At 42.4% G+C, this 16,687-nt stretch overlaps 1 protein-coding gene across 9 annotated transcripts in view; it reads left to right on the forward strand.

Moving 5' to 3' along the window:
• The window catches only part of Sap130 (Sin3A associated protein 130), a 103,934-nt gene that overhangs the window by 70,980 nt on the left and 16,267 nt on the right, over positions 1–16,687 (forward strand). For 7 of the 9 annotated variants that reach the window (XM_085833689.1, XM_085833690.1, XM_021150423.3 and 4 more), the window contains 2 exons: positions 3,813–3,917; positions 11,265–11,623. In XM_085833689.1, coding sequence (XP_085689815.1) covers positions 3,813–3,917; positions 11,265–11,623 — 464 coding nt within the window. The remainder of the gene's footprint in view (positions 1–3,812; positions 3,918–11,264; positions 11,624–16,687) is intronic. The other 2 variants (XM_021150427.3, XM_021150428.3) reach the window with 1 other exon arrangement.

Below are 16,687 nucleotides of genomic sequence, written 5' to 3' on the forward strand. Positions count from 1 at the left end.
CCCAAAGCAAACAAACAAACAAACAAAAAATCCTCTTGGACCTGTGCTGACCCACTACCTGCCGCTTCCTCTTTCACTCCATGTAAGTGAGGGGCTGTCTGTGTTTGCCCAGTCCATTTCTTCTGCTATGTAAACATTTTCATTGACAGAAAAGGTCCACAGAGACAGCCTTCTGCATATCAGAGAATGAACAAAGCCGCCTCCCAAAGAGAGCAAAAGACAAATTATTTCAAGTGTTGAGCCAGTAAATAGAATCTTTACACAGCACTGTTTATTTGTGTGGGCATCTACTCAGTTTGGCTAGTTTTCTATAATGAGTGCACGTGTACTTATAACTTCTTATTGCTGTCTAAAATACCACTGTAGGGCTGGAAATAGGTCAGCACTAGAGTTCTGTCTGGCATTTGTGACACCTTAGGTTCATTCCCTAGCAACACAAAAATAAATAGTCAAAAAATAAAATATTATAAAAGTGCCACGGATTGTCTAGATATGTGTCCTAGCTCGGTTTCTATTGCTGTGATTAAATCATGACGAAAAGCAACTTGGGAAGGAAGAGCAGGTTTATTTTACCTCAGAAACTAGAGTCCATCATCAAGGGAGGTCTGAGCTGGAACTCAGAGCAGCAGGAAGCAGAGGTCATGAAAAAATGCTTCTTACAGGCCTGCTCTTCATAGCTTCCTCAGCCTGCATCCTTATACCATCCAGGGCGTACATATATAGACCCAGCGTGACACCATGCCCAGTGAGCTGGCCCTGCCCAGTCAAGAAAATGCCTTGCAGTCTTGCCTGTGGCTGTCTGAGTGAAGGCATTTTCTCAATTGAGATTCTCTTCCTGCATCACTCTGCTTGGGTCACACTGACACACACAGAACAGGACAGTTGGTCCCTTGACAGCTTGACACAGAACAGGCAACCTTTCCTTTCTTGTTCATCCCCAGGATCTCCTAGTTAATGTAATAGTGTGAATCCTAAATACCTTAAAAGGCCCACACTCTTGAAACATTCACTTTAAAAGTTGTCTCTTTAAAATAGGTTTCTCAAATGTGGGCTTATGAATATAATCGCCATCATCATCATCATCTTTATGCTTTCTTACTCCAAGAAGGAAAAACCAAGGCACAGTTACAGTCAAATCAGAATAAAAATCAAAGTCCAACTCTGTCAGAGCTTGGGATCAGACATCTGGGCCTCACAAGCCTCCATGCTCCAAAAACCTTAAGCTTTACCACCTCTCTGGCTCTGCCATCCACGGCACACATAGCTCATCTCATAGGCTCAAGAGGCCTCCATTCCACTGCTGCTGCTGCTGTTCTCGGTGGTCGTCCCAGCCAGGCACTGGCATCTCCAAAATGCTGGGGTCTCTGCTGCAGCTGAGCTATACTTTCACCAGTAGCCTCAGCTGGGCTCTCTTTGGCCCTGCCGCCTAGTACCAGTTCTCATCTTCTTTCCATTGCACCTCTCCTGGTGCCAAGCCTCAGTTGCTCTTCACGAACCTTTCATACTTTCATGACCAGTACTACCCGGAAGACTCTTAGGCACTACCAAGCTTGTGAGCATGAGGCTCAGCCCTGGCCACCTTGGGAACATAGCTTCTATGTGCTGGCCCTGACGAAACTCTTTCCAGGGGATTCTCCCAGAATCTTGAGTATCTCAGGCTGGCTTCAAACTAGCAAAGGATGACCTTGCACTTCTAATCCTCCTGCTTCCGTGTCAGGAGTGCTGGGAAGATTGGCATACAGCACCACTTAATTTCTGAGTGCTGGAGATCACGCCATCTATATCCCCTCATAGCCAAGAACAGCCTTCAACCCCGACGAGCCTGTTTTCACCTCCCATGTGCAAGGACTGTTTTATTTGTATGTATTTTGCACGCATCTTTTAGGATATATATATATATCCTAAAAGGATATATATATATAGGATATATATATATATATATCCTAATGATGTTGGCAGTGTTGGGGTGTATGTCCTGGCTCCTGGTGGCACTTCTTTACATCCCTTGGCTAGACATATCATGCTAGTCTCTCTCTGTATGGAATGGCCTTCCCTTTGTGTCCATCGCAGTGTCTCTGTTCTATCTTAAAGCACTAGTGATTACATTTAGGAAACACCCTGAATTTACAATGATCTTACTCAAGGTGTTTATTTAATTGCACTTTCAAAGACCTGTTCACACTGGACTGGAGAGATGGCTCAGTGGTTAAGAACACTGACTGCTCTTCCAAAGGACCCAGGTTCAATTCCTAACACCCAGCCATTTGTAAATCCATTTGTAAATTTCGGGAGATCTGATGCCCTCTTCCAGCCTCCCAAGGCACTAGACACAAATAAGGTATACAGACATATATGCAAGCAGTACACAAAATAATAACACTAAGAACCTATTTTCAAGTAAAGTTGTTTTTATATATAAAAAGATTAAGAATTTTGTATACCTAATCTTTATTAGTTCAACTGAACACACATAATCGTGTTTTGTTTGTTCTGTGCTATGGAAGTTGTTACTTTATCTAAAGGTTGATAAGGCCCAGAGAGAGGCCTCAGCAGGTAAAGGCACAGCTGATGATCTTTGTTTCATCCTTAGAACAAATGCATATGGTAGAAGGAAGCATACACCGTGGTACATACAGTAAGACAGTATGTTTCTTTAAAAAAATCACAATAGTATAAAAAATAAAAGTTTCTTAGTTCCAACTTTTTATATAGTTATTGCTTCTTCCAGGATCAATAATTGATAAGCAGATAATTAGTCTCTTCCCAGGAGCCAGGCTGACTGGTGGTCACCCTTTGTGAGCTCAGTAAGTAGGCACTGGAAATGGTAGACTTGAATTCTAGCCTTTTTCCCCCTCGTCCATTCTCAGCTGGCACCTGGTCCCACCACTATTTTCAAACTAAATGTATTAAGGTCTCTCTACCATCCATACCGCTGAAGCCAGAAGCCCTCTGTGGCCTCTGTTACACAGCACAGGAGCGCTCTGATTCTTCCTTGCTCAGTTACTTTATGGGGCCTCCAAAACTTGGCTCTCATCTCTCTCAGCATAGAAGGCAGAATAATGATTGTGAACACCTTAAAATGGGCTTTAATAATAACAAGCGATAGAAAGGAAGTGTCACACGCTCAAAGTAACTCATGGTCACTATGTGGTTGCCCTTTGAAGTTTATAGCAGAAAGTAAGTACCAATTAGGAAGGAACTTGCTATATTTTCTAAAAAGCCATTGAAGCTTAGTGTGGTAACACACATCTGCGACCTCATTTTCTCAGAAGGTTAAGTAAGACAGGAGGATCCTTGCCGGGCGGTGGTGGCACAAACCTTTAATCCCAGCACTCGGGAGTCAGAGACACGTGGATTTCTGAATTCAAGGCCAGCCTGGTCTACAGAGTGAGTTCCAGGACAGCCAGGACTATACAGAGAAACTCTGTCTCGAAAAAACCAAAAAAAAAAAAAAAAAAAAAAAACAGAATCCAGAGTTCAGGGCCAACCTAAACTACATAACAAGACTGTTTCAAGAAAAGGGGGAAAAACTGGGGGAAAAAAAGCCAAGTGAAACATAATTGATGGGTGTGATGATCTGCACGTGTGATTCTGTTATTCAGGAAGACGAAGCTGGATGACCAAAGCAAATTTGGGGCTAACTTGGTCTACATAATGACTCCCAGTCCAGCCAGGGTTACATACAGAGACCTTGTCATTGTACTGTTTATCGGCTGTGCTGGGCAAGCCTCGTCGTTCGTTGCACTGTTTAGAAGCTGTGTTTGGCAAATGTATCGGACTGCTATTTTCTGGGTTTGTCTCATTTCTTTCAGAATGGCAGTCCGGAAAACTCTCCTCCCTCCTCAGCCTCCTGACGTGGCTAGTCCTCGAGTAGAAAGCTCTATGCGGAGTGCTTCTGGGTCACCTAGACCTGCAGGGTGAGCGCATCTCTTCTCATCACTGTTACTTTAAATTATGCATCATTGTGTAGCAAAGAGTTTACTATGAGCAACTGCCCACGAGTTTGGGGATTTTGCTGCCTCTTTATAATGGCTTTTCCAGTTTCATGACCTGAACACCTCCTCAGCCTCGCCAGTTACCATGTGTAGGATATATATATAAAGTGAACACACTCCATATAGTTAACATCTACTCTAGAGTGTGCTGAATATTTAAGTGAAATGTTTAAAGCATATGCCATGATAAACACTCAATTGTCCCTTTTTTTAATGGCATCATGGAGCAGGAGAGGTGGCTGTCTGAGTTCTGTTCCTTAGCAACCATGTAAAACCAAGCACTGGGTGACAAACAGCTGGATCCCTGAAGCTTCGAAGCCAAAAAGAATCTGAAACATTCGACAGCAGTTGAAGCAATGCTGGCCTCCTCATCACGTGATGAGACGAGAGCAAGAGTTGTCCCACGCCTTGGCAAGTGACCGTACCCCCTTCTCAGACAGGATCCACTCTTAGCCACCTTAATACTGGCTTAATACTTAATACTGTTTAATACTGGGAAATGTCTCTGAATTCATTTACTCTCTTGAACCTAGATTAGTGGTAAACTATGGCAGCCATAGCCATAAATGACTTTCTGGTTTAGTGCAATTTTTACTGAAAAGGAGGATTAGGTAGCACTCAGTGATGGCTTTTATTTTCACTGAGCTTTTTCAGTCTGCTATAGCTTAGAGGAAGCCCAGGACTCACTGCGCTTGCTCACTACTGGGGCCGTTTGCTAGAGTGGCCACACCTACTTTGATGACCAACCCCACCTGAGGGATTTTGCTACATTTTCATCTTGTTGGCCAGTTTCTATTCTTCCATTTTTCCTAAATTTTACATGGATATATCATTCCTGAAAAGCGAGATGCCACAGCAGCACACATCCTTTTCTATCTTTTGAATGGTTACTCAGGCGCATAGTAACTCGACACCCCTTCTAGAGAAGGGATATACTTGTTGACTGTTGCAGTTCTCATATGTTAGCCCTGCAGACCCCACATCTCTTTAACTATCAGCAAAATTACATTTTATGCTGTTATACTTAATGTTCAGTAGTAACTTAAATGTGAAAAGTGTTTTTGACAGACTGTTATGAAGCAACTAGACCCACATGGGAAACTCACACATATGTTAATCATGTATGTTGGCTATCATGTATGTTATCAGGTATGTAAACAAAGTGAAAACTGCCTAGATACTAAGAATACAGAGAGAGTTGGAGAGGTGGCTCATTGGTTAAGAGCGCTGACTACTCTTCTGAAGGTCCTGAGTTCAAATCCCAGCAACCACATAGTGCTCACAACCATCCATAATGAGATCTGACCCCCTCTTCTGGAGTGTCTGAAGACAGCTACAGTGTACTCACATATAATAAGTAAATAAATCTTTTAAAAAAGAAGAAGAAGAATACAAAGGAATATGAAAGAAGACCAGGCTAGTATAAGAGGGAAAGTTGTGCAGTATAGTTTAGAATTAAGCTGGTAACTCATGCCTGTAATCTCATTTCTGTGGAGCTTAAGGCAGGAGAATTGCTGTAGGCTCTAGGATCACAGAAGCTATCTCAAAAGATAAAACAACGGCCTGCAGAAGACATGGCCAGGTGACTGGGAATGTACACCTGTCTTACAGAAGATGTAAGTTCAGTTCCTACCATCCTATCAGGGAGCTCAGAACCACTCGGACCTCCAGTTCCAAGTGACCTGATGCCTCCTGGCCTCTGGGGATCTGCAGACACACATTACATCTTTAAACACCATTTCAGGCCTTTGGCGCGCTCCATCTATCTAGATATCTATTTGAAATAGAAATCCATTAGCATATTGAAGCATAGGGCTTGCATGAGGCCCTAGCTTGGTTTTTATTTTGTAGTTGTGTTGGAGATTGATTGTACCAAAGGCCTCATATAACCCTGGAAAACAACCCAATGTATTTTACAAGATTACACTAACTCTGGGTGTGTAGTTTACTGGTTAAGCACTAGACTAGCATGTGTGAGAACCTATGCTTAACCCACAACACTGTACACAAAAAAGTAATCAATGAATAAATCAGTCATTCTGGCTACTGTGTTTTTAATAGATTGTAAGAGAACAAGGGTAATAGCAAGACCATCAAAGAAGAGTTGACAGACGTAGTACTATTTTAATGGCTTAGAGTATCATGAAGATGAAGTTTTAAAAGCAGGCGTGGCACCACAAGGCTTTAATCTGAGCACTTCTGTAGGGGTAGGTGGATCTCTGTTGTAATTTTGAGGCCAGCCTGGTTGATATAGTGAGTTCTAGGCCCACCACATTTATAAAGGTAAAACTTAGTCACAAAACAAAACCAAAATGATGTTTGTGGTGGGTGTTTATTTTTTCCTGTGTTAGGAATTGAACCCATGGTCTTTTGAATGATGGTTACTCTGCTGTGAATTATACACCAAATCAGATATTAGTTTTACATGAAATACATTTTTGTTATTGTTTATGCGCCTGTGTTTGTGTGTGTGTATGAATGCACACCATATGTGTGCCTGGTGTACTTGGAGGCCAGAAAGGAGGGTAGCAATCCCTAGAACAGGAATTACAGACAGATAGGAGCTATCTTGTGGGTCTGAGAACAACCCAGATCCTCTCTAAAAGCAAGGTACTCTTCACCACTAAGCCATCTCTCCATCCCCTTTTTCCTTTTTGTTTTGTTTTGTTTTGTTTTTGAGACAGGGTTTCTCTGTGTAGCTCTGGCTGTCCTGGAACTCACTCTGTACACCAGGCTAGCCTGGAACTCAGAAATCTACCTGCCTCTGCCCCCCAAGTGCTGGGGTTAAAGGTGTGCGCCACCACCGCCCAGCCTTCCTTTTTCATTGTATAAAGTACATATTTTTAAAATAATGTGGCTATTAGGTTTTTGTTGCTGTTGGGGTTTCATAGGTAGTTTGAGGGGGGTGGGGAGTCTTTCCCTTTGTTTTGTGACAGGATTAGGGATTGAACCTATGGCCTCAAACATCAGAAGCCCAGGCTCAGCTGTAGCCCTAGACCTACTTTTAAAGTCCTAAAAAAATCTATCTAGCCCTCAGAAGTGAGAGCCATGCTGTGAAGTGCCCAGGTATACCCTGAAACTAAGAGCAGGTACAGAGGGCTAAGGGAAGAGATCTGTGTAACAAGTGTCTTGTACAAAGCATGGTGGAGGAAGTTGTGGAAATGAGGCCCCACACAGGCATGCAGAATGGGTTGGTTGGTTGGTTTTGGTTTGTTTTGGTTTGATTTTTTTGTTGTTGTTTTGGTTTGGGATTTTTGTTGTTGTTGTTCTGTTTTGTTTTGTGATGATCAGTCTGGTTCTGTGTGACATCTGCCAAAAAGAGAACAGTTTAGATTATGAATAAAACAGCTGGAGTAGTAGGCTGCCCACACTCACACACTCAAGCAAAGGAACTTCCTGTAAGTGCCTGGTTTTAGGGATAGATGAGTGATCATGAAAGAAATGATAAAGATTACTAAAATCTGAGGACAAGGAGATGGCACACGTGGGTAAAGGTGCTTGCCAGCAAGCCTAACAACCTGACCTTGATCTCCAGAATTCACATGGTTGAAAGAAGAGTGTGTGTGTGTGTGTGTGTCTTTCTCTAAATAAGTAAGTACATTTTGAAAGTATAACTGAAATACTTCAATAAACAAAATATTTTCTAATTTACTCATTACTAAAACCCACAAGAGAACAGTTAAATTTGTAATAGAACACTTCAGGAGGCTGGTAGGCTGGCTCAGTTGATAAAGCACTTGCTTTGCAAGAATAAAGACCTCATTTCAAGTCCCGAATCCATATTTCTAAAAGCTGGGTGCTTTAATGCCAACACAGAGGAAGTGCAGACAAGAGGATTGACTTGCTGGTCAGTCAGCCCAGCCTACCTAGTAGGTAGTTCCAGGCCAGTGAGCAACCCTGCCTGAAAGGACAAAGGCACCCAAGATTGTCCTCTGACTTACACACACACACACACAAATATGTATGCATTTAAAAAAACAACTCCAGAATGAATTTAAGCAACTTAATGAAGTTAATTTTCTTTCTACTCTGCTTCACAGCCTAAGACTCTCACGTACCTTGGATCACAAGTGTTCACCACCATGTCCAATTTTGAATATCCTTAGTAGTGTAGTGACATTTATTCATGCCTTGTTCCTGTTTTCTGTATTTACTTGAGTTGGATGGGGTTTTTTTGTTTGTTTGTTTGTTTGTTTTTTCATTTTTAATGCACTTGTTTGGAGACTAAGAGTTGATATATATAACTATCCTGGTGCCTTAGCCTCCCGGGCTCTGGGATTATTTATTTATAGCACTGTTAACGGTTTAGTGTCGTTGTCAATCTGACACTATCCAGAGTCACCAGGAAGAGGGAACCTCAATTGAGAAATTGTCTAGATCATATTGGCCTTGTGGACATGTCTGTGGGACATTGTCCTGATGGCTGATTGATACAGAAGGACCTATTCCTGGGCTGGTGGTCCTGCACTAGATAAGAAAGCTGAGCATAGGGCAGTGAACAAGCCAGTAACTAGCGTTCCTCCACCATTCCTGCCTTTGGGCTCCTGCCTGGAGATACTGTGCTTCCCTCAGTGATGGATTGTGATCTCGAAGCATAAACCAAACAGGCTCTCTCCTCCCCAAGTTGAGTTCAGTCAGTGTTTTATTGCTACAGGAGGCAAACTAGAACACTTAACTCTAGTCAGCTTTCTTCCCTGTTTTACATCTTATTTTATTTGGGAGAAGGAGTGTGGTGCACATGTGTCACAGCATGTATGTGGAGGTCAAAGGACAGCTTACTGGAGGAGTCTGTGCACAGCTCCCACCATGTGGGACTGAGGGGTCAATTTCAGATCATCAGATTCCATAGCAGTCACTTAGCTTCTGAACCATCATACTAGAACAATATCCAGTGTGTTTTGCCAATTCTATGGTGGCATTACATGCTTTCCTAAGTGTTGAGTTAACATAATTCTTTATATATTCTGGCAGTGCTTTATTTGTCAGATAGCCTTCCAGTTTTTTGAAAAACCATCTGAGGCAGTTATTGAGTGTGGGTCAGTAGTTATCAGTATTACAGTATTGTGCCTAATAGTAAATACACTTGAGTTTCAACAAACATCTTCCCAAACTAAAACTCTGAATCCATTACATGCTAACTCCCTCTCTCCTCTGGCTGTAATCCTTGACAGCCATTTCTATGAATTTTGACTACTTAGGGAATCTGATATAATATTCCCCCTTCTCTTTATATTTCCTGCTTTGAACATTCCTTAGTTGCCTGTAGTTCTGCGTTGAGGCCTCATGAGCAATCCCTCTTCCATATTAATATGTCTATTAGGGTTGTCTTTAATCAGGTCATATTTAGGCAGCTGTGTTAGTGAGTGGAGCTTCTCTGACAATTTTGGGAGTTATAATATCACAGTAAACTTTGAGTCTTTCTCTCACCTCTTCTCTACTGATTCCTGAGCCTGAATACAAGAGTTGTGATGTAGCTGGATCGTTTGGAACTAGGTACAACTCTACACTTAGTTACTTTCCTATAATGGTCTCCATCTATTGCAAGAAAACTCTCCTTGATTTTGATGCGGGGTAAGAACTATAATAATCTTTTGAGTAGAAGAATAAATATTTAAAATGTAGTTAGGGATTATGCTGCTTTAGCAAAGTGTAGGTTGCAGGTTCCTCTTCCAAGATGTATGACTTCACTACTCCCAAGTAATTAGCTAGGTTGCCATTACCAAGCAGGATTTCCAATTAGGAAACTGTTGGTTACTGCCAAGGTGTGTCTACCATTATTATACCCTACAGGGTACAATGCTGGTCTTTGTTGTGGTTCATAAGCATCACAACTGGATAGGATGATTGTTTGCTTTCCTCCTTTGGAAGTTTGCTTTGTGCCTATTGGTACCATGAAAACTAGAGAGAAGGCTTTCAGGTCAGACCCTGCTCTGGTCCTCTGAGTCTTGTGTCCAAAGTACATGATAACTCTGGCAAGAAGGATTTTACCTTCCCTCTGAGGTACAATTAAGAGCAACAACAATAATCTATAATGTTCTGGGGATCTCTTGGACAACCCTGACCAACAATTGAAAGGGGGTACTTCTCATGCCTGTTTGGGGGGAGGAGGGGTTTAGTCTGTGGCTAGAGAAGGGGGCCTTTTAAATTATTATTCATTTAAAGTAATTATTGTCTGTGTATGAGCATTTTTCCTGCTTCTGCATGTACCACATGCAGACCTGGTGTTTGAGGAGTCCAGAAACAGGCATAGAATTCCCTAGAATGGGAGGTACACATAGCTGTGAGCCACCATATGAGCACTGGAAAGTGAACTCAAGTCCTCTGCAAAAGCAGCTATTCCCCAAATTTGACTTTTTTTTTTAACTGACCTATTTTGCTTAAATGTGGCATCCCCAATGTCCATCTTGTTAAATAGCATTTTTTTTTTGACCTATCATAACATTGTTTACAAAGCAATCAGTTCCCAGCACTTAAGTTAGGTGGCTCCCAGCTGTCTGTAATACCAGTTGAGAGGGATCCAGTGCCTCTTCCAGCCTCTGCATGCACGTGCACACACATGCCTAGACATACATCCACACGCACATACACTTAAATAAATAACAATAAATCATTTTAAAATATCAAGTACCCAGGAAATGTGAATATAATTGTACCTTAAAGGAAAAAAAACCCTTTTTTGATGTTACACGCCTTTAATCCTAGTACCTGAGAGACTGATGCAGCAGTGTCTCTACTTTGGAAGCCAGGCAGAAGTACATAGCGAGATCCTGTGTCAAAGAAATAGAAACTGCAACAATAACAACATACATATTAAAAATTCATATTCCAGGTTCAGTGATGTGACTTCAGGAATTTCGAATTGCATTTAAAGCCTTGACAGAATGGGAAACTTAAAAAAAAAATTCTTTTTGTTTATTTTTGTTGTGTTAGAGATTGAACCTAGGGCCTTTGACTTGCTAGACAAGCACTTTAGCTCTCAGCTTTATAACATAGGCTATTTCAAAGACCTGAATTCTGAGCTAGAGTACAGCTCAGTGCTACAACATATGCTTAGCATTAACTAAAGGCCCTGTGTTCAATCCCTGACATAAGAAAATAAAGAGCCAATTTTCTTTCAAAGTTAACTTGAAGATGAACATGTAAGATTAAAGAATAGAGTATCAGTTGTGTGTGTTCTTTAAAAAGAAATAAGCAGCCCTCCTTTGAGATATTTCACAGTAAGACAGTTTTGTCTCATTTGCTACATAATGCTCTCTTTTTGTGTTTCAGTGCCAAACCTAAATCCGAAGTGCATGTGTCTATAGCCACTCCAGTTACAGTGTCCTTGGAGACCATATCCAATCAAAATGCCGAACAGCCTACTGTTGCTGTCCCTCCGACTGCCCAGCAGCCTCCACCGACCATTCCCAGCATGATTGCGGCAGCCAGTCCTCCATCCCAACCAGCCATTGCTCTTTCCACCATTCCCGGAGCCGTGCCTGTCACTCCACCCATCACCACCATTGCTGCCACACCAACGCTGTCAGCCCCAGTGGGCGGCACTCCTTCCACGGTCCTGGGGCCTCCTGTTCCTGAGATCAAAGTGAAAGAAGAAGTGGAGCCAGTGGACATCACCAGGCCTGTCTCCAGTAAGTTCATTTTCTGATCGTAGTAACCATCCCTTTCCTAGCTCTCTCGTGTGACTGTCAGCCCAAAACCCACCTCAGGCCACTCTGGAACTCTCCACTAGGTGCTGCCACATCTGCCTTTCCTTCATTTCTAAGAAATGGAAGTCTACTGTTAATGAATACTTCTTTGTATTACTTACTTCTGCACCTCTGTATGTAGGTGTACACATACCACAGCACTCTTAGGAATGCCAGGGAACAACTCATGGGGGGACTCAGGAACCGAACTCAGGTCATCAGGCATGGCTGTAGTCATTGACCCATCTCATACACCCCTTGAAAATCAAAGGCTGGGCTGGAGAGATGGCTCAGCGGTTAAGAGCGACGACTGCTCCTCGGAAGGTCATGAGTTCAAATCCCAGCAACCACATGATGGCTCACAACTATCCATAATGAGCTCTGATGCCCTCTTCTGGGATGTCTGAGGACAGCTACAGTGTACTTACATATAATAAATAAATAAATCTCAAAAAAAAAAAAGAAAGAAAGAAAGAAAATCAAAGGCATTTTGCTGCTTCTTTGGTAATTTTAATTCCTAGCTATAATCATAAATTCCCCCATGCATATCTTTCATATAGCTTCCTTGTGCTGATTAATCAAATATTTAAAAGGATTTTAAAAGTAATTCTAGCTAAGAATTATTAATTTATAATGTTTCCTATCAGGTTTGGTTGTTTTATTGTGTAATAAAATAAGAATTATTGTTTTAAAAATACTCTCTTCATACAGAACATGATTAGTAAAGTCTTAAAACTGTTCCCTGTGCCTTTCCTCTCAGCTCAAAGATTCCAGTTTGTGAAAGTCTGCTCACTTTCTTATCTCCTTCACTGTTACTTAAGTGCATGGAAGTTTTGGCTACATGTATGTCTGTGCACTGCGTATTTGCCTGGTGCCCTCAGAGACCAGGAAAAGGGCATCGTTCCTTTAGGACTTTTGTAAGCTAGCTGCCATGTAGGTGCTGGGAATTGAATCCCATGTTCTCTGAAAGAGCAGCCAGTGCTCTTAACCACTGAGCCACCTCTCAAGTCCTAAAAGTTCAGCTCTTCTTATTTGAGGTGTGTGAATATATGTGTGTGGAGGTTTTGTTTTTGTTTTTAAACAATTTATTCTGGGATCCTGTGTTTTCTGACTACTTAAATTAAGTTTAGAATGTGTGTAACATTAAGAAACAGAAAATCTTTGTTGTAACTGGGCACAGTGCAGCATGCTTTTAATCCTACCACTTCGGAGGCAGAGAGGCAGGTAGATCTCTGAATTCAAAGCCAGCTTGGTCTATAAAATAAGTCAAAGGACTACACAGAGAAACCCTGTTTCAAAAAAGAAAAAAGAAGCTCTGGTGTGAAGTCAAATGATTTTTGTGCTCGCCCAATGCTGGTAGCCTGTATGTAGGGGGGGAAAATGCCTCTTTTTTGACACATGCTATACAATAACACTTATGGTTGTGCTGTCTGTAATAGCTTTTCAAACTTGCTGCTTAGCCAAGCAACTTAACACTCAGGTCTCAAAATCGAAAGTGAGCTTGCCATGAGTTTAAGGCTAGCCTATAGTATCAGTAAATTCCAGACTGCCCTGGGTTACAGAGTAATACATCATCTCAAAAGTAAATAAGAAACCTATTTATTTACTTTTGCTTCTTTTATTATCCCATATCCCATGGATTTGCTTTGCTTTGCTTTGTTGGTTTGGTTTTGTTGTTATTGTTGTTTTTGGAGGGTTTTTGCCTTAGTAATCCAGTTACAGATGTTGTGGCTAACCATAAGAAAAAACAAAATGGTCTTCAATTCTGTCACCTGCTTGTTGACACATTTGCATAGTCCCTGCCACAGTATGTAACAGAGGCCGATGGTAGTCCTGCATCAACCTGTAAGGTTCTGGGAATTATTTTCAAACCAGTAGCCCACCTTGATGAAACAAACATTTCACCACTGTCTTCTAGCTTACGTGCTAGTGAAAAGGACAGACTGTAAAAAGACAAGATAAATAAAATACTTTGTTCAGAGGCATCATGAGTGCTCTGGGGAAAACAAAGCAATGGACAGAAGTCGATGTGTGGGTCCTCACTGGGACTGAATTCCCAAGAGAAACAGTTTGAGGGGGGATTTGTTCTGGCACAGGTTTCAGATATTTGTCCATAATAGGAGGGAGCATATGGCACGGCTTGTGCCATGGCAGCCAGGTTACAAATGCGTACCTTAATGAGATTTTCCTTCCCTCCTTTCCCCCCATCCTGGCCCACCAGCTGATGGGATAGTGCAATCCATGTTCAGGCAAATCTTACCTCTTAGTCAATCCTCTCTGCTCCTGGCTTCTATGAAATGAGCAAGTCTGTATCACCGTACAGACCTAGGCCTATAGCCTAGAAACAGTGGAGCCAACTATAAAGTTGTGAGTCAAGAGACAGCCACTAGGCAAGAGTTGCCTCATTTCATCTGCAGACCTGTACTGTCCAGAAAAGGGACATAATTTACAGGTTAGGACAGCTTAGCTCTACTGAGACAGGATAGGCTACTCCTTCATTTCCTGTTTCTCAAGGCCTGTCAGATGCTCCTGGGCCAGAAGGCTGAAGACGTAAGCGCTCCATCTTACTGACTTACTGGCACTGTATAGGTAGGCAGCTCTCTCTACAATTTGTCTCAGTTCTGGAAGCTGTGTTAGGCTTCCTATATATTTGAGTTAATGTTGGACATTCTCAGATTTCTGATGGGGTTGAAAAACTACTTACAGTCTCATAGCCAACCCAGGCTGTTTACTTTGAGAGAACAGATTTGAGAGGATAGTTTTCAGGTGGCATACAATCTAAAGCCAGGACATCAGTCAAGGTAGAATCATAAGGCTTTTAACTTAGGATAGATGACAATGTTCTATCTTGATGACATAAATGGTGGACTGGGTGTTAGGTCTGTCTTATACTTTATAAATTACAAAATGGTAATAGTTGTGCTTATTTATATTTGAGAGAAAGGTTTTGGTTTTTATTAGAACAGAAAGGGGGACGTGTTTTGGATGGGCCTGCTGTTCTTGTGAACCAATCCCCTAATGAGTAAAGCAGCCAATCACTGGCCGAGTAGGAGGGACTTCCGGGTTGGGCTGAGGAAGAGAGGAAGCAGGAGAGTTAGGTCTTTTTGGACACGGATAGCGTGAGGACAAGATGTAGTTATGAGTGTCTCCCGGTTTCAGTGGCGGATCCATCATGATTCGCCGCTGGAGGATTTAGATTTAATAAGGTTTACCAGATTAGAATTTTAGTTGTTGTACCCAGCAGTTGAGTTACCATTGTTTCTGAGGGGGAAAAAAAAGCTGAGTCAAATAAAACCGGTGGGGTGACTGTGTGGCTTGGGGTGAAGCATTTCGCCTAGTGTGCACAGGGCCCTGGGTTCTGAACCTACACGACCAAAAATAATAACAGCAGTAGTAACACACACACCCTTGAGGGTTTTCTCATAGCAGTGAAGGGGATCTTAAGAGCCTCATTGTGGGGCTGGTGAGATGGCTCAGCTGGTAGGGTGCTTTCTGCCTGTCCTGATGATCTAAATCCAGCCTCCCAGACCCACTGGTAGACAGTAAGAGAAAACTGACTCCCAAAACGTTTTTGGTTTTTTGGGTTTTTTGTTTGTTTTGTTTTTCCAGACAGGGTTTCTCTGTGTAGCCCTGGCTGTCCTGGCACTCACTTTGTAGACCAGGCTGGCCTCGAACTCAGAAATCCGCCTGCCTCTGCCTCCCGAGTGCTGGGATTAAAGGCGTGCGCCACCACGCCTGGCTCAAAAGGTTTCTTATCTCTACCTGTGCCCTGGCACGTGCATGCACACAGAAATAAATAAGGGGAGAAATATAAATAAGGTCCCCTTCTGGAGGTGACCCCTGAGTCACAGGACAGAGCTAAAGTGCTGTTCGTGACAAATCCTAGCAAAAGGGCGCTCACTCCAGGCATAGAGAGAGAGCAGTGTGTGTGAAAGCCTGTGTGTGACAGGAGTGTGCCAGATATGCTTAAAGTCCGGGAAGAGACGGGGAGGGGGAGCCAAGTGGGTAGTGACTGATGAATCTAGGACTCTGAGCCTGGCTCTGCAGTCCATATCCCCCTGCCTTCATGACTCACATGTTGCAGTCACATACATACATCACCATATCCAGGGTAAGTTCCCTTCTCCTTACAGTGTAGCCCCAGCTAGCCTCAAATTCACCATCTTCTAGCCTCAAAATTCCATGTCTGAGTTTGGAGTCATGTTCCACAATATCCAGCATTATGTGATTTTTATATTTTTATTTTTGAGAAGGTCTCACTGTGACTCAAGCTGGCCTTAAACTCACAGTTTAAGAATGATCTTGAATTTCCTGATCCTACCTCTCATCTCCCAAATGTGGGGATTAACAGCATATCATCACTCTGCACCTGTTCTGTTTTCTTGTTTTGTTTCGTTTATGCCGTTAAGGAGAATTCAGCCTTGGACCTCTTGCATGGTAGACAAGAACCCTGTGGACTGAGTGATGTCTCCAGCCCTTAGACTGTTGTTTTCAAGCAAGTCTCACTGTGTAACTCCAGCTGATCTTAAATCCGTTCATCTGCCTCAGCCTTCTAAGTGCTGCCATTATAGGCATACGCCCAGCCCTAGCAGTGCTTCTGAGAACTTTGTCATAAAGAAGGGTGCTAGTATTGTCCCACAGGAGAATGCCACTCAAGGGAGGTCAGATAACAGTTCTCTATTTTCCAGCAGACTAATGCCATATAGTAGGGTGTTTATAAACCCCCAAAACAGAATTAGATGTGTGGGGTGGGGGTTCCAAAGTTTCAGTTTAATTTATTATTTCTTTTATGTTGTAAAACATTGGACCTCAGAAGCTGCAGGTTCAGCTGAATGAGAAGGTTGCACTCTGTAGGGTATGCTTAATATGGGCTGTGTATGGTAGATGGGTGAAGCACAGGGTGGGGTCAGCTGAAACCAGTTCACTTACGGAAGAGCCAAAGCCCTGACTTGTTATGCAAGGTTGTATTGGGCCCATGGGTACATAAATTTAACAAGTTGTTGTTTT

Source organism: Mus caroli, unplaced genomic scaffold, assembly GCF_978045245.1.
Source record: "Mus caroli unplaced genomic scaffold, Mus_caroli_1 scaffold_19, whole genome shotgun sequence".
Lineage (NCBI taxonomy): Eukaryota > Metazoa > Chordata > Mammalia > Rodentia > Muridae > Mus > Mus caroli.